This window comes from Tachyglossus aculeatus, chromosome 18 (genome assembly GCF_015852505.1).
Source record: "Tachyglossus aculeatus isolate mTacAcu1 chromosome 18, mTacAcu1.pri, whole genome shotgun sequence".
Lineage (NCBI taxonomy): Eukaryota > Metazoa > Chordata > Mammalia > Monotremata > Tachyglossidae > Tachyglossus > Tachyglossus aculeatus.
In genome coordinates, this window is record NC_052083.1 from 6,971,905 (window position 1) to 6,984,589 (window position 12,685).

Sequence of the window (12,685 nt, forward strand, 5' to 3'; positions counted from 1 at the left end):
TGGTTTCGATTGGTACAGTTTTTGACCCCTTCACTTCCTGTTCAGTTTTTGACCCCTTCACTTCCTGTTCTGAGAAGGGCTCAGTCGGTTCTTGGCAGTTAGCGAGTGCCAGCTCGGGCCAGCTCCGAAGTAGTGCCATCCCATGCCCCAAGGAGGACGAGGGATGAGGGGGCCTCCCCTCCGGAGAGGCCGAGGATGGCCCTCACCCAGATAGGTGGCCTCTGGAGGAGAGCTGGAAATCATCATCATCATCATCATCAATCGTATTTATTGAGCGCTTACTATGTGCAGAGCACGGTACTAAGCGCTTGGGAAGTACAAATTGGCAACACATAGAGACAGTCCCTACCCAACAGTGGGCTCACAGTCTAAAAGGGGGAGACAGAGAACAAAACCAAACATACCAACAAAATCAGATCTGACCGAGCCGACCCGGAGGTTGGGGGTCGAAACCCCGTGAGTGGAGACACTCGAAATGCACCCCGAGGCGGGCTCATGGAATAAGAGGTTTACTAAGCCACGACTCCCACAGCAGTCTTCCGGGTCACCCTTCTTAGTCGGATTCCAAAATGATAATTCTTCAGTGAATTTGCCATACAGGAGGGTGCTTGTCCTCAAAGATGCATTGGTTTCATGGTTCCTGCCATCAATCAATCAATCAATCAATCAATCGTATTTATTGAGCGCTTACTATGTGCAGAGCACTGTACTAAGCGCTTGGGAAGTACAAATTGGCAACACATAGAGACAGTCCCTACCCAACAGTGGGCTCACAGTCTCCCTTCCAAGATACTCTCAACATCTATCTGTACTGTAGAAGCAGCGTGGCTCAGTGGAAAGAGCCCGGGCTTTGGAGTCAGAGATCTCGGGTTTGAATCCCGGCTCCGCCACATGTCTGCTGTGTGACCTTGGGCAAGGCACTTCCCTTCTCTGAGCCTCAGTTCCCTCATCTGGAAAATGGGGATTAAGACTGTGAGCCCTACGTGGGAGAACTTGATCACCTTGTATTCCCCCCCAGCGCTTAGAACAGTGCTCTGCACATAGTAAGCGCTTAACAAATGCCACCATTATTATTATTATTATTACTGTACTCTCCCAAGAACTTGTACAGTGTTCAGCACAGAGTAAGCGTGCAATAATTAGAGAAGCAGCATGGGCCCGGAAGTCAGAGGATGTGGGTTCTAATCCTGACTCTGCCACATGTTTGTTCTGTGTCACTGGGCAAGTCACTTAACTTCCCTGGGCCTCAGATCCCTCATCTGTAAAATGGGAATTAAGATTGTGAGCCCCATGTGGGACAGGGACTGTGTCTGAGCGTGATTTAATGGAAAGAGTATGGGCTTGGGAGTCAGAGGTCACGGAATCTGATCCCGGCTCCACCTCTTATCAGCTGTGTGACTTTGGGCAAGTCACTTAACTTCTCTGTGCCTCAGTTCCCTCAGCTGTAAAATGGGGATTAAGACTGTGAGCCCCATGTGGGACAACCTGATTACCTTGTATCTACCCCAGTGCTTAGAACAGTGCTTGGCTCATAGTAAGTTCTTAACAAATACCATCATCATCGTCATCATAACCTTGTATTTACCCCAGTGCTTAGAAAAGTGCCTGGCACATAGTAAGCACTTAACAAATACTATTATTGTTATTGTTATTATTATTATTATTAATCCAACAGCCAGACAGGATCACAAACAACATCATCCATCATCAATCGTATTTATTGAGCACTTACTGTGTGCAGAGCACTGCACTAAGCACTTGGGAAATACAAGTTGGCAACATATAGAGACAGTCCCTACCCAACAGTGGGCTCACAGTCTAAAAGGGGGAGACAGAGAACAAAACCAAACATACTAACAAAATAAAATAAATAGAAATGTACAAGTAAAATAAATAAATAGAGTAATAAATATGTACAAACATATACAACAGTGGAAATGGTATTTGTTAAGCACTTATTATGTGCCAGGCACTGTACTAAGCACTGGGATAGATACAAGATCATCAGGGTTGACTCAGTCTCTGTTCCTTGTGGGGCTCACCGTCTCAATCCCCATTTTACAGATGAGGTAACTGAGGCAGAGAGAAGTGAAGTGACCTGCCCAAGCTCACCAGCAGACAGGTGGCGGAGCTAGAATTAGAACCCCTGGAAAGAGCACAGAACTTGGAGTCAGAGGACCGGGGTTCTAATCCTGGTTCTGCCTATTGCTTGCTGTGTGATCGGGCGGAAGTCACTTGACTATTCTGTGCCTCAGTCTCCTCAACTGTAAAATAGGGATGTGATGCCTCTCCTCCCTCCTACTTAGACTTTGAACCCTGCGCGGGACAGGGAATCTGTCCAACCTAATTGACCTGCACCTACCCGAGCTCTTAGAACAGTGCTTCACACATAATAAGTGCTTAAAAAATACCATAAAAAAACCAATGCCCTGAAACAGAGTCAGACTCCTTGTGTTGAAGCAACCGCCTCAACACCATAGGGCTGCGCTGGGTGGGACCCATGAGACAGCAGGATACCCAAAAAGGTGCTACATGGCGAGCTAAAAATTGGGAACCCGAAAAGAAATAGGGAAGGGGAAATATTTTGAGGACACAGTCAACAAAACCACAGACTACACTGCAACCTGGGAGTCAGTTCCCACAGGCACACCAGCTTGACACCTTTTAATCAAAAAAGGAGAAGATCTTTCTGAACAGAAGCAGTCTAAGGCTAGGGGATAGAAATGAAAATAGCACCGGGGCTGCGAACGACACACCCACTGCACAGCAAAAAACAGTCTCTGTATGTGTTTACTGTGGCTGGGACTGTGAGTCCCACATTGGCCTTTTCAGCCTCATGTAATAACAATAAGAATAATTACAGTATTTGTTAAGTGCTTACTATGAGCACTGTCCTAAGCGCTGGGGTAGATAAAAGGTAAACAGGTTGGACACAGTCCCTGTCCCACATGGGGCTCACAGTCTTGATCCCCATTTTACAGATGAAGTAACTGAAGCACAGAGAAGAGAAGTGACTTGTCCAAGGTCACACAGCAGACACGAGGCAGAGCCAGAATCAGAACCCACATCCTCTGGCTCCCAGGCCTGTGCTCTTTCCACTAGCCTGTGCTGCTTCTCCGTGTGGATCCAAAGCTGAATTTCATCACCAGTGGCATCTTTGAGCTGGGAGGATACCTCTATAATGTGTGTAGGGAGCTGTACTGAGCACCTGGCGCAGAGCACTGTGCTGAGTACGTGGTGTGGGGCACTGTATTGCCCACCTGGTGCTGAGTGCTGTATTGAGCCTTCAATATGAACTCACACCCACAGCTGTAAAATGTAAACAAAGATCTGCAGATCATCTGCCTTCTCAGGTGGATGGAGACTGGGGATGGTGGGAAGGGGGGGCCGGTTGAGGGGCACAAAGGAGTCAAGACTTTGAGAGTTGGACCATCTGAGCCTCTAGGACTCCCATAGCCCAGAGAGGCTATGTTTGGTCCAGTCATAGCTTAGTGGATTGAATCATATTGATGGCTAGTGAAGTTCTCTCTGGGCTAAGCTGAAGCCACGTGCCGGGAGACAGAGCCAGGGTGGGTTTGGTGGCCATGGAACCCCAGGGTGGCCAAAAAAGACCCCCTCCCACCCCAGGGCAGCCCATTTGAAGGGATGCCAGTTGACCAGTCGTACTAGTAGCAGTATGTAGAGAAGCAGCGTGGCTCAGTGGAAAGAGCCCGGGCTTTGGAGTCAGAGGTCATGGGTTCAAATCCCGGCTCCGTCAATTGTCAGCTGTGTGACTTTGGGCAAGTCACTTCACTTCTCTGAGCCTCAGTTACCTCATCTGGAAAATGGGGATTAAGACTGTGAGCCCCTCATGGGACAACCTGATCACCTTGTAACCTCCCCAGTGCTTAGAACAGTGCTTTGCACATAGTAAGTGCTAAATAAATGTCATCATCATCATTATTATTATGTACTTATTCATATTAATGTCTGTCATCCCCTTTAGACTGTAAGCTCATTAAGGGAAGGGAATATATCTGCTGTACTCTCCCAAGAGCTTAGAAAAGTGCTCTTCACAGAGCAAGTACTCAATAAATACCATTGATTGATTGATTGGTGCAATGCCTCGTCCTCCACTGGTTTCCGTGGAGATAGTTCTTGACTGGTGTCCCCATCTCTTCCTCTAGTGATTACTTTATCACCTGCCCGACCGTCGCCATGGCCCGCCACTGGGCCGCCACTGGACGAGGAAACAGCTTCATGTATCATGTGCCTGACAGCTATCTGCGGAGTGGGTGAGTAGTCACGCGGCCTCCCCTGAGGGCTCACGGTCAGGGCCGTTAGAACGATGTCCAAACGTGTTTCCAGTTTCAAGGCCGAGAGCCTTTCTTCACATCCTCTGAACAGAGCTGTGGGCGGCCAGACTCCGGACCCAGTGGCTTGGTAGCCATCGTACAGTCAAGCCAAGATGGCTTATCCAGAGGGCATACCAAGAATGAGACGGGCAGGCCCCTCCAGCCGCCTGCCTCCCAGGATTTTGGGACTTGTACATATCTATTCTATTTATTTTATTTTGTTAGTATGTTTGGTTTTGTTCTCTGTCTCCCCCTTTTAGACTGTGAGCCCACTGTTGGGTAGGGACTGTCTCTATATGTTGCCAATTTGTACTTCCCAAGCGCTTAGTACAGTGCTCTGCACATAGTAAGTGCTCAATAAATACGATTGATGATGATGGTTGATGATGATGATTTTGGATTTGGTTACTGAGGCAGGCTGGGCAGGAGGCTTTGAGCAGAGTTCTCAGCGCTTAGGACAGTGTTTGATGCATAGTTAGCACTTATCAAATACCATAAAGAAAAAGAAAGGGAGTGAGTCCGCCTCAGGATTAGAGCAGAGAGCGGGCCTCACCCAGCCCTCAGCAGTTCACAGGAGAATGCCCCTGCCCCAGAGAGAGGAGGAAGAAGAAGAGGAGGAGGCTCTATCCTGGCTTCCTTGGTTCTGTCCCCTTTGGACACTGCACTTGGATCCTGAACTCTTCCTATTCACTCCAACCTGGGCACCACAGCATTTATGAGCATTTCCATAAAGTAGTTATATTATTGTCAGTCTTCCCCTCAAGAATGTAAGCTTGTTGTGGGCAGGGATTGCACTTACCAGCTCTGTATTGTACTCTCCCAAGCGCTTATTAGAGTGGTCTGCATATGGTAAGTGCTCCGTACATACGATTAATTGACTGGAAGGGGCTCGAGGAGCTGAGAGATCCTGAGGGGATTTGGTGTCTGTGAAAAAAGGACCCTCTCCAGGGATAGTTTGGGAATCTCCCAGGTGAATGGGGGAAGGTTCCTACCACATATATATTTTCCACTGTGCAGTACACATCATGTAACTTTCACATTTCTAACCCTCTCTGGATCCAGCCCAAATTCTGAACACCAGTTTTTTCCAACCAGCTTCTTGCTCTCCCACCGAGCACGTCGATCTCATGCTTAAGTTTGTGACACCCACGGTAATTAGACGACAAGAGTCTCTTACTCTGGTTTCCCTCCGCTATTCACTTCAGGGATAAGTGAGGAGTTTGGAGGGGTATTTGTTTTCAAACATTCACTGGATTTTCCCCCCAAACCATGCTCAAATTACTCTTTGGCTCCTAATTTAAATGGCATCAATCAGTGATATTTATTGAGCTCTTATCATGTGCAGAGCACTGTACTAAGCTAAGCACTTGGAAGAGTACAATGCAACAGAGTAGGTAGACACATTCCCTGCCTCCAATGAGCTTATAGTCATAATTGATGACCATTTTTCTAACACTGCTTGAGGTAGAGATCTTAGTACTTTCATGTCCCGTTGGAACGTGTGTGTTGTATTCACTCATCCAAGCACTTAGGGCAGTGCTCTGCGTGTAATAAGCACTCAATAAATACCACTGATTGATTGATTGAGAAGTACAGGGCTTGTACAGAGCTTGGACCTCAGAAGGCACCTAATAAATAGCTTTTACCTAGAGGTGCCCTCTCCCAGAACGAGTTGGTGATGGCCCCTCACCTGTGTGATCTGGGTGCCAGCCTTGCTCACCTCAGGGCTCTGACTGGGCCTGAGGGTTTCCATTCAGGGCTGGAAAGACTCCAATTGGCGACTTCTTGTGTGGTTCACTCTAGGAAGCCTGCCTTCTCTCTGTTCCTCACCCTTTCTAAAACCACTGCCCCTTTTTCTCCTCCAGGTTCCCCAAAACTTGGCACCTAAGATTTCTACTAGTGCTCCAAATGACATTTTGTTCCAAGAGCCCTTTTCCAGCTCAATTGTTCAGGACTTCGGGAGGATGTAGAGCCCAGGTCTACCCAACCCTGATGGCAAATCAACTCCCGAGTTTGGGGGGGCTTGTTTTAATGGTATTTTTTAAGCTCTTGCTTTGTGCCAGACACTCTCCTAAGTGCTGGGTAGATACAAGCTAATCAGGTTGGACGCAGTCCTTGTCCCCCATGGGGCTTACGGTCTTAATCCTCTTTTTACAGATGAGGGAAGTGAACTGACTTGCCCAAGGTCACACAGCAGGCACGTGTTGAATACAGGATTAGAACCCAGGTCCTTCTGACGTCCGGAGCCATGCTCTTTCCACTAGACCATTCTGCTTCTCCAAGATGGTGTAGGTCCCCTTTAAAGCATTCTGTTTCTTTTGAGGTAGAAGATTTCCCGAGCCAGGAACCCAATCCCAGGCTTAGAAAAGAAAACCTAGGTGGGAATCTGAGAGGATAAAGTTTTCTGAATAAAAGATGAAGGCAGCATCGACCGGTTCCTTGAGTGTGTAGGGTTCCAAGTCAGAGGGAGATTATTTGCTCTTCACTTCTCTAATCAAACAATCAATCAGTCATATTTCTTGAGCACTTACTGCGTGCAGGACACTGTACTAAGCACTTGGGAGAGTACAATATAACAGAGTGGGTAGACACGTTCCCTGTTCAATGTTCTATCCCATCCCTGGAGCTCTACACTTTCTCATCCAAACTGTTGGCTCTCTCCCATTAGCTGACTTTATCAGTTTGCAGGATTAACATACCATGAAAAGTACTTTAGTGGCTGGGCGTTTGTGAAGTTCTGAAGCATTGCCATCTGCACGTGGTTAGTAAGATCACCGTAGGGCAGAGCTTCAGCTAAGTCGGAGAATAAAATTGAGGGTTCCGAGACTGCGGTAATTAGGGGCTCCCAAGCCCCACTGGATATCTATAGTAAAAGGCTGATGTAATGAGCCTCCTATTTCTGGAAAAGACTGAGTAGTTTTAGGTCTGGGCACCTCAGCACAGACAGGAGCTGTTTTTCCTGTCGCGCGGATAACTTGAGCCTCATAGAGCACAGACCAAGCTGTTCTTTGGATCCTTTTGGACACTTTTCCTCATCCTTAATGTGCCAGCGAGGAACTGGGAAGGCTGCGTCATTTCTCTAAGGTCACACAGTGACTGCAGGGATGGTATTGGAGCCCGGACTGATGGATCCAAAAGCACCCGGAAAAGGGGATTGAATCAGGAAGGCTGTGTGGCATTGTGGAAAGAGACAGGAGACCCAGATTCTAATCCCAGCTCTGCCCCTGGCCTGCGGTGTGACCTTGAGCAAGTCACTTCACCTCTCAGGGCCTCAGTTTCCTCACCTGTACAATGGGGCTTAGACCACTCTCCTGCTGTGTCCGCTCTGATTCTTTTATATCTCCCCCAGCACTCAGTACGGAGCTTGGCACCTAGTAAGTGCTTTATCAGTATCAATTAATAACGGTGAGACAGGGAGGGGGAGGTTTTTTTTTATTTCGCTTTAGGTTTTTTTACCGTATTTGTTAAGTACCAAATACAACAGTTATTATTGTCATTATTATGTGCTTACCATGTGCCAAGCACTGTACTAAGCACTGGGGTAGATACAAGCTAATCAGGTTGGACACGGTCCCTGTCATACATAGGGCTCACGGCCCTCATCCCTATTTTACATTTGAGGTAACTGAGGTGCAGAAAAGTGAAGTGACTTGCCCAAAGTCACACAGCTGACAATTGGCGGAGCCGGGATTTGAACCCATGACCTCTGACTCCAAAGCCCAGGCTCTTTTCACTGAGCCACGGGGGAGGCAGACATTAATATGAATAAATAATGGTTATGTCCATAAGTGCTGTGGGACTGAAGGAGAGGTGAATACTGGATGCAAATCCAAGTGAAAGAGCAATGCAGAAAGGGTGGGAGAAGAGGAGATCAGCTTCTAGTCAGGGAAGGCCTCCTGGAGGAGATGTGCCTGCAGTGAGGCCTTGAAACAGGGGAGAGTGATCCGCTGTCGGAGGTGAAGAGGGAGGGCATTCCAGGCCAGAGGCAGGACATGGATGAGAGCTCAGTGGCAAGTTAGATGAGATCGAAGTACAGTGAGGAGGTTGGCAATAGAGAAACAAAGTGGTACGGGCTGGGTTGCAGGGGGAGAATAGTGAGGTGAGGTTGGAGGGAGCAAGGTGATTGAGTCCGCACCCTGTGCAGCTGATGGGCAGCGGGTGGACAGTGGGTTGTGGCCTGCCCTAGGGCATGGAGTGACTGACCGGATCATGCTGCTGCCCGGATTGTCTTTGTCCAGAAACGCTCTGGGCATGTTACTCCCCTTCTCAAAAATCTCCAGTGGCTAACAATCTGCACATCAGGCAGAAACTCCTCACCCTGGGCTTCAAGGCTGTCCATCCCGTTGCCCCCTCCTACCTCACCTCCCTTCTCTCCTTCTCCAGCCCAGCCCACACCCTCCGCTCCTCTGCCGCTAATCTCCTCACCGTACCTCGCTCTCGCCTGTCCCGCCATCGACCCCCGGCCCACGTCATCCCCCGAGCCTGGAATGCCCTCCCTCTGCCCATCCGCCAAACTAGCTCTCTTCCTCCCTTCAAGGCCCTACTGAGAGCTCACCTCCTCCAGAAGGCCTTCCCAGACTGAGCCCCTTCCTTCCTCTCCCCCTCGTCCCCCTCTCCATCCCCCCATCTTACCTCCTTCCCTTCCCCACAGCACCTGCATATGTGTATGTATGTTTGTACATATTTATTACTCTATTTATTTATTTTACTTGTACATATCTATTCTATTCATTTTATTTTGTTAGTATGTTTGGTTTTGTTCTCTGTCTCCCCCTTTTAGACTGTGAGCCCACTGTTGGGTAGGGACTGTCTCTATATGTTGCCAACTTATACTTCCCAAGCGCTTAGTACAGTGCTCTGCACACAGTAAGCGCTGAATAAATATGATTGATTGATTGATTGATTGATTGACCACGGGCTTCTGTTCCCATCTACCTCTTCAGCTCGGAGCTGCTGGCCGACGTCCAGCTTGCCTTCGGGCTACCGTGGTACCCACCCTTGGCACCGCGATTCTCCCAGGGGGACAGGGTGGTGGCACTGGCCGTGATGCAGTACATCGCCAACTTTGTCAAATCCGGGTGAGTAGCCGGAGGGACCCTGCAAGGGTGGGGACCAGAGCCCTTTGCGGGCGTAGTGTGGTGGGATGGGTGGGAGTCACCCACCCCAGGGGCTGCCAAGAGATGAAAACCATGAAGCCCTACCATGAAGGCTCATCTCCTCCAAGAGGCCTTCCCAGACTAAGCCCCCCTTTTCCTCAGCTCCCCCTCCCGTCTGCATCATCTCAACTCACTCCCTTTGCTCTTCCCCCCTCTCCCTACCACACAGCACTTATGCATTTATGTATATATGTATACTTGTTTTGATGTATACGTATCCATAATTTTCTTCATTTATATTGATGCCTGTTTACTTGTTTTATGTCTGTCTTCCCCCTTCTAGACTGTAAGCCCTGTGTGGTCAGGGATTGTCTCTCTTAATTGCTGAATTGTAGTTTCCAAGCACTTAATACAGTGCTCTGCACACAGTAAGTGCTCAATAAATACAATTGAATGAATGAATGAACCATGAGCCTCTTCTGGGGCCAGAGTCATCGCTCCTGGGATGGACAGGGCAGCGACATTTTCTGCAGATGGGGCAGTCCAAATTGTGCTAAGAGCTGCCTGGCTCTTTCCCATGAGCTCCCTTCTGCTTCCAGCACCTGCCATCGAAGCTAGCTGGAGTGGTTGGTGAGCTCTGGGACGTTCCCTGTCCTGCCCAGAGCCTTGGACCCTCATTACCCAAGCAGAGCCTTGAGCTGCCCCAGCCTTCCTATCATCATCATCATCATCAGTCGTATTTATTGAGCACTTACTGTGTGCCGAGCACTGTACTAAGTGCTTGGGAAGTACAAGTTGGCAACGTATAGAGACAGTCCCTACCCAGCAGTGGGCTGACAGTCTAAAAGGGGGAGACAGAGAACAAAACCAAACATACTAACAAAATAAAATAAATAGAATAGATATGTACAAGTAAAATAAATAAATAAATAGAGTAATAAATATGTACAAACATATATACATATATACAGGTGCTGTGGGGAAGGGAAGGAGGTAAGATGGGGGGATGGAGAGGTGGACAAGGGGGAGAGGAAGGAATCAATATGATGCTCCCTCGTCCAAGCGCTCCTCCCGGTTGCGGCCCACGCACCTGAGGCTTAATGTTGACTTTCTCGGCCGCGTTGTCGTTCAGCCACTTGACGTCGAGCTCCACGTCGAAGTGGCCGATGTTGCACACGATGGCGTCGTCCTTCATCTGCTCGAAGTGCCCTCCATGGTGGCACTTATCCCTGGGTGGTCCCCTCTGAGGGACAGAGACAGGACAATGAGGCCTTTGGGAGGCGGCAAGCGGAGCGGGACTCACTTGGGGCAGCGAGCTCACGGCTAGAAAGCCAGTGTCCAGCCTTTATTCTTGTCCAGGGTTCCATCTCTCCGCAGATGGGACCCGCTGCCAACCAGGTCGGTCCAGCCAGGTCACCCACGTATCACAAACAATCATGTGGCCACCCACATGTCCCCCATGCTCCCTGCCTCACCCCAAGCCACACGCTGGCTCGGAGCGCAGGCAGGCCACCATCGCCCGAGAGCTGGTGTCCAGTGCCTCCGGGGAAACCGGTCTCCCGGGTTTCCTCTGCCGACTGGCTTTGGTGTTTGTGATCTTCCCCCCAGAAACCCCAACACCCAGTACGACTTCTCCAGCAAGATTCAGGGAGACCTTCCCCAGTGGGCCCCATTCCTTCCTTCTGCCACGGGAGAGAACTACAAAGAGTTCAGTGCCCGGCTCCCTAACCTCATTGGCCTGAAAAAGGCGGACTGTTCCTTCTGGCAAGACTACATCCAAACCCTCCGAAGGTCTTCAGGTAAGTGGCTGCACGTGTTTGGGGTGGGCACCTGTCTTGGCTCCTGCTGAGAGGAGGCGGCACCGGGCCGGGCCCCGTCACGGATGACTTTTCTGGGCCTTGGCCACTTGCCCATTTTCCCAGGGAGAATGGAGGTGGGCACCCAATCCATCATAGGTGGTTGACTCTTCCATGCTCTCCACGATGGTCTGAGGCCATGGATACAGGGCACATTCATTTCATGTCACAGCACGGGGTGGCAAAAGCCCGGGCTATTGCGGGTGGGCTCAATGTGACACCTGAAGCGTCCAAGCCTCTAAATAATAATAACAATAACTATGATATTTGTTAAGCACTTACTATGTGCCAAGCACTGTGCCAGCGTGGCTCAGTGGAAAGAGCACGGGCTTTGAAGTCAGAGGTCATGTGTTCCAATCCTGGTTCCGCCAATTGTCAGCTGTGTGACTTTGGTCAAGTCACTTCACTTCTCTGTGCCTCAGTTACCTCATCTGTAAAATGGGATTTAAGACTTTGAGCTCCCCGTGGGACAACCTGATCACCTTGTAACCTCCCCGTGGGACAACCTGATCACCTTGTAACCTCCCCAGTTCTTAGAACAGTGCTTTGCACATAGTAAGCGCTTAATAAATGCCATCATTATTGTTAGTATTATTAGTAGTAGTAGTATTACTAAGCACTGGGGTGGATACAAGACAGTTGGGTTGGACGCAGTCCCGGTCCCACAAGGGGCCACTGGGCTTAATCCCCATTTTACCGTTGAGGAAATTGAGGCAGTGAGAAGTGACTTGTCCAAGGTTATACAACACACACGTGGCAGAGCTGGAATTAGAACCCAGGTCCTCTTACTCCCAGGCTTTTGCTCTTTCCACTAGGCCATGCTGCTTCTCTGAACTGAGAGGACTCACCTGATGTGTCCCTCAAGGCTGGAGCAGGTGGTCTCTGCACCTGCCTCTCTCCAACCTCCCGAACCCATCCATTTTGTGTTTCAGGCCAAGAGGAAGCTCCAGCGTTGGAGTCCACAGAGCCCCCGGCCCTCCCCGAGCAAGGGCAGAAGACATACAGCAGATGACCAGGGCCTGATTTGGCTCCCAGGTCGTCGGTCACCGTGGCAGACTGGGTTGCGGGCACATCCCAGGATGGGAAGCTGGTTCCGCCCCTGCGAGCTGACGGTTCTGTTCGACTTGGACTCCTTCAACAATTAAACAGTCCTCCTGCAGAGAAAAGTCCAGTTGTCTGCCTGATCTGTCCACTTTGAGGGCACTCCTCAGCTTTCAGAGCGACGCCCTGGGGGGCGGGATGTAAGTAACGGAGATGGACCAGGGTGTAGCAGAAGGACTTGGAAAGGATTCTGGGACCAGATTCATTTCTCACTTTAGTTTGGGATTCGTTATGCTCTTACTGTGGGCCAAGAACAGTGCTAAGGACTGGAGTAGATACAGTCTTCTAGACTGTGAGC

At 49.6% G+C, this 12,685-nt stretch overlaps 1 protein-coding gene across 1 annotated transcript in view; it reads left to right on the top strand.

Moving 5' to 3' along the window:
* Positions 1–12,438, top strand: part of TG (thyroglobulin) — a 163,035-nt gene extending 150,597 nt beyond the window's left edge. Inside the window, exons 46-49 of the mRNA XM_038760069.1 lie at positions 4,167–4,274; positions 9,278–9,412; positions 11,039–11,229; positions 12,219–12,438. Coding sequence (XP_038615997.1) covers positions 4,167–4,274; positions 9,278–9,412; positions 11,039–11,229; positions 12,219–12,298 — 514 coding nt within the window. The 3' untranslated portion in view covers positions 12,299–12,438. The remainder of the gene's footprint in view (positions 1–4,166; positions 4,275–9,277; positions 9,413–11,038; positions 11,230–12,218) is intronic.
* The last annotated feature ends 247 nt before the right edge of the window (positions 12,439–12,685 follow it).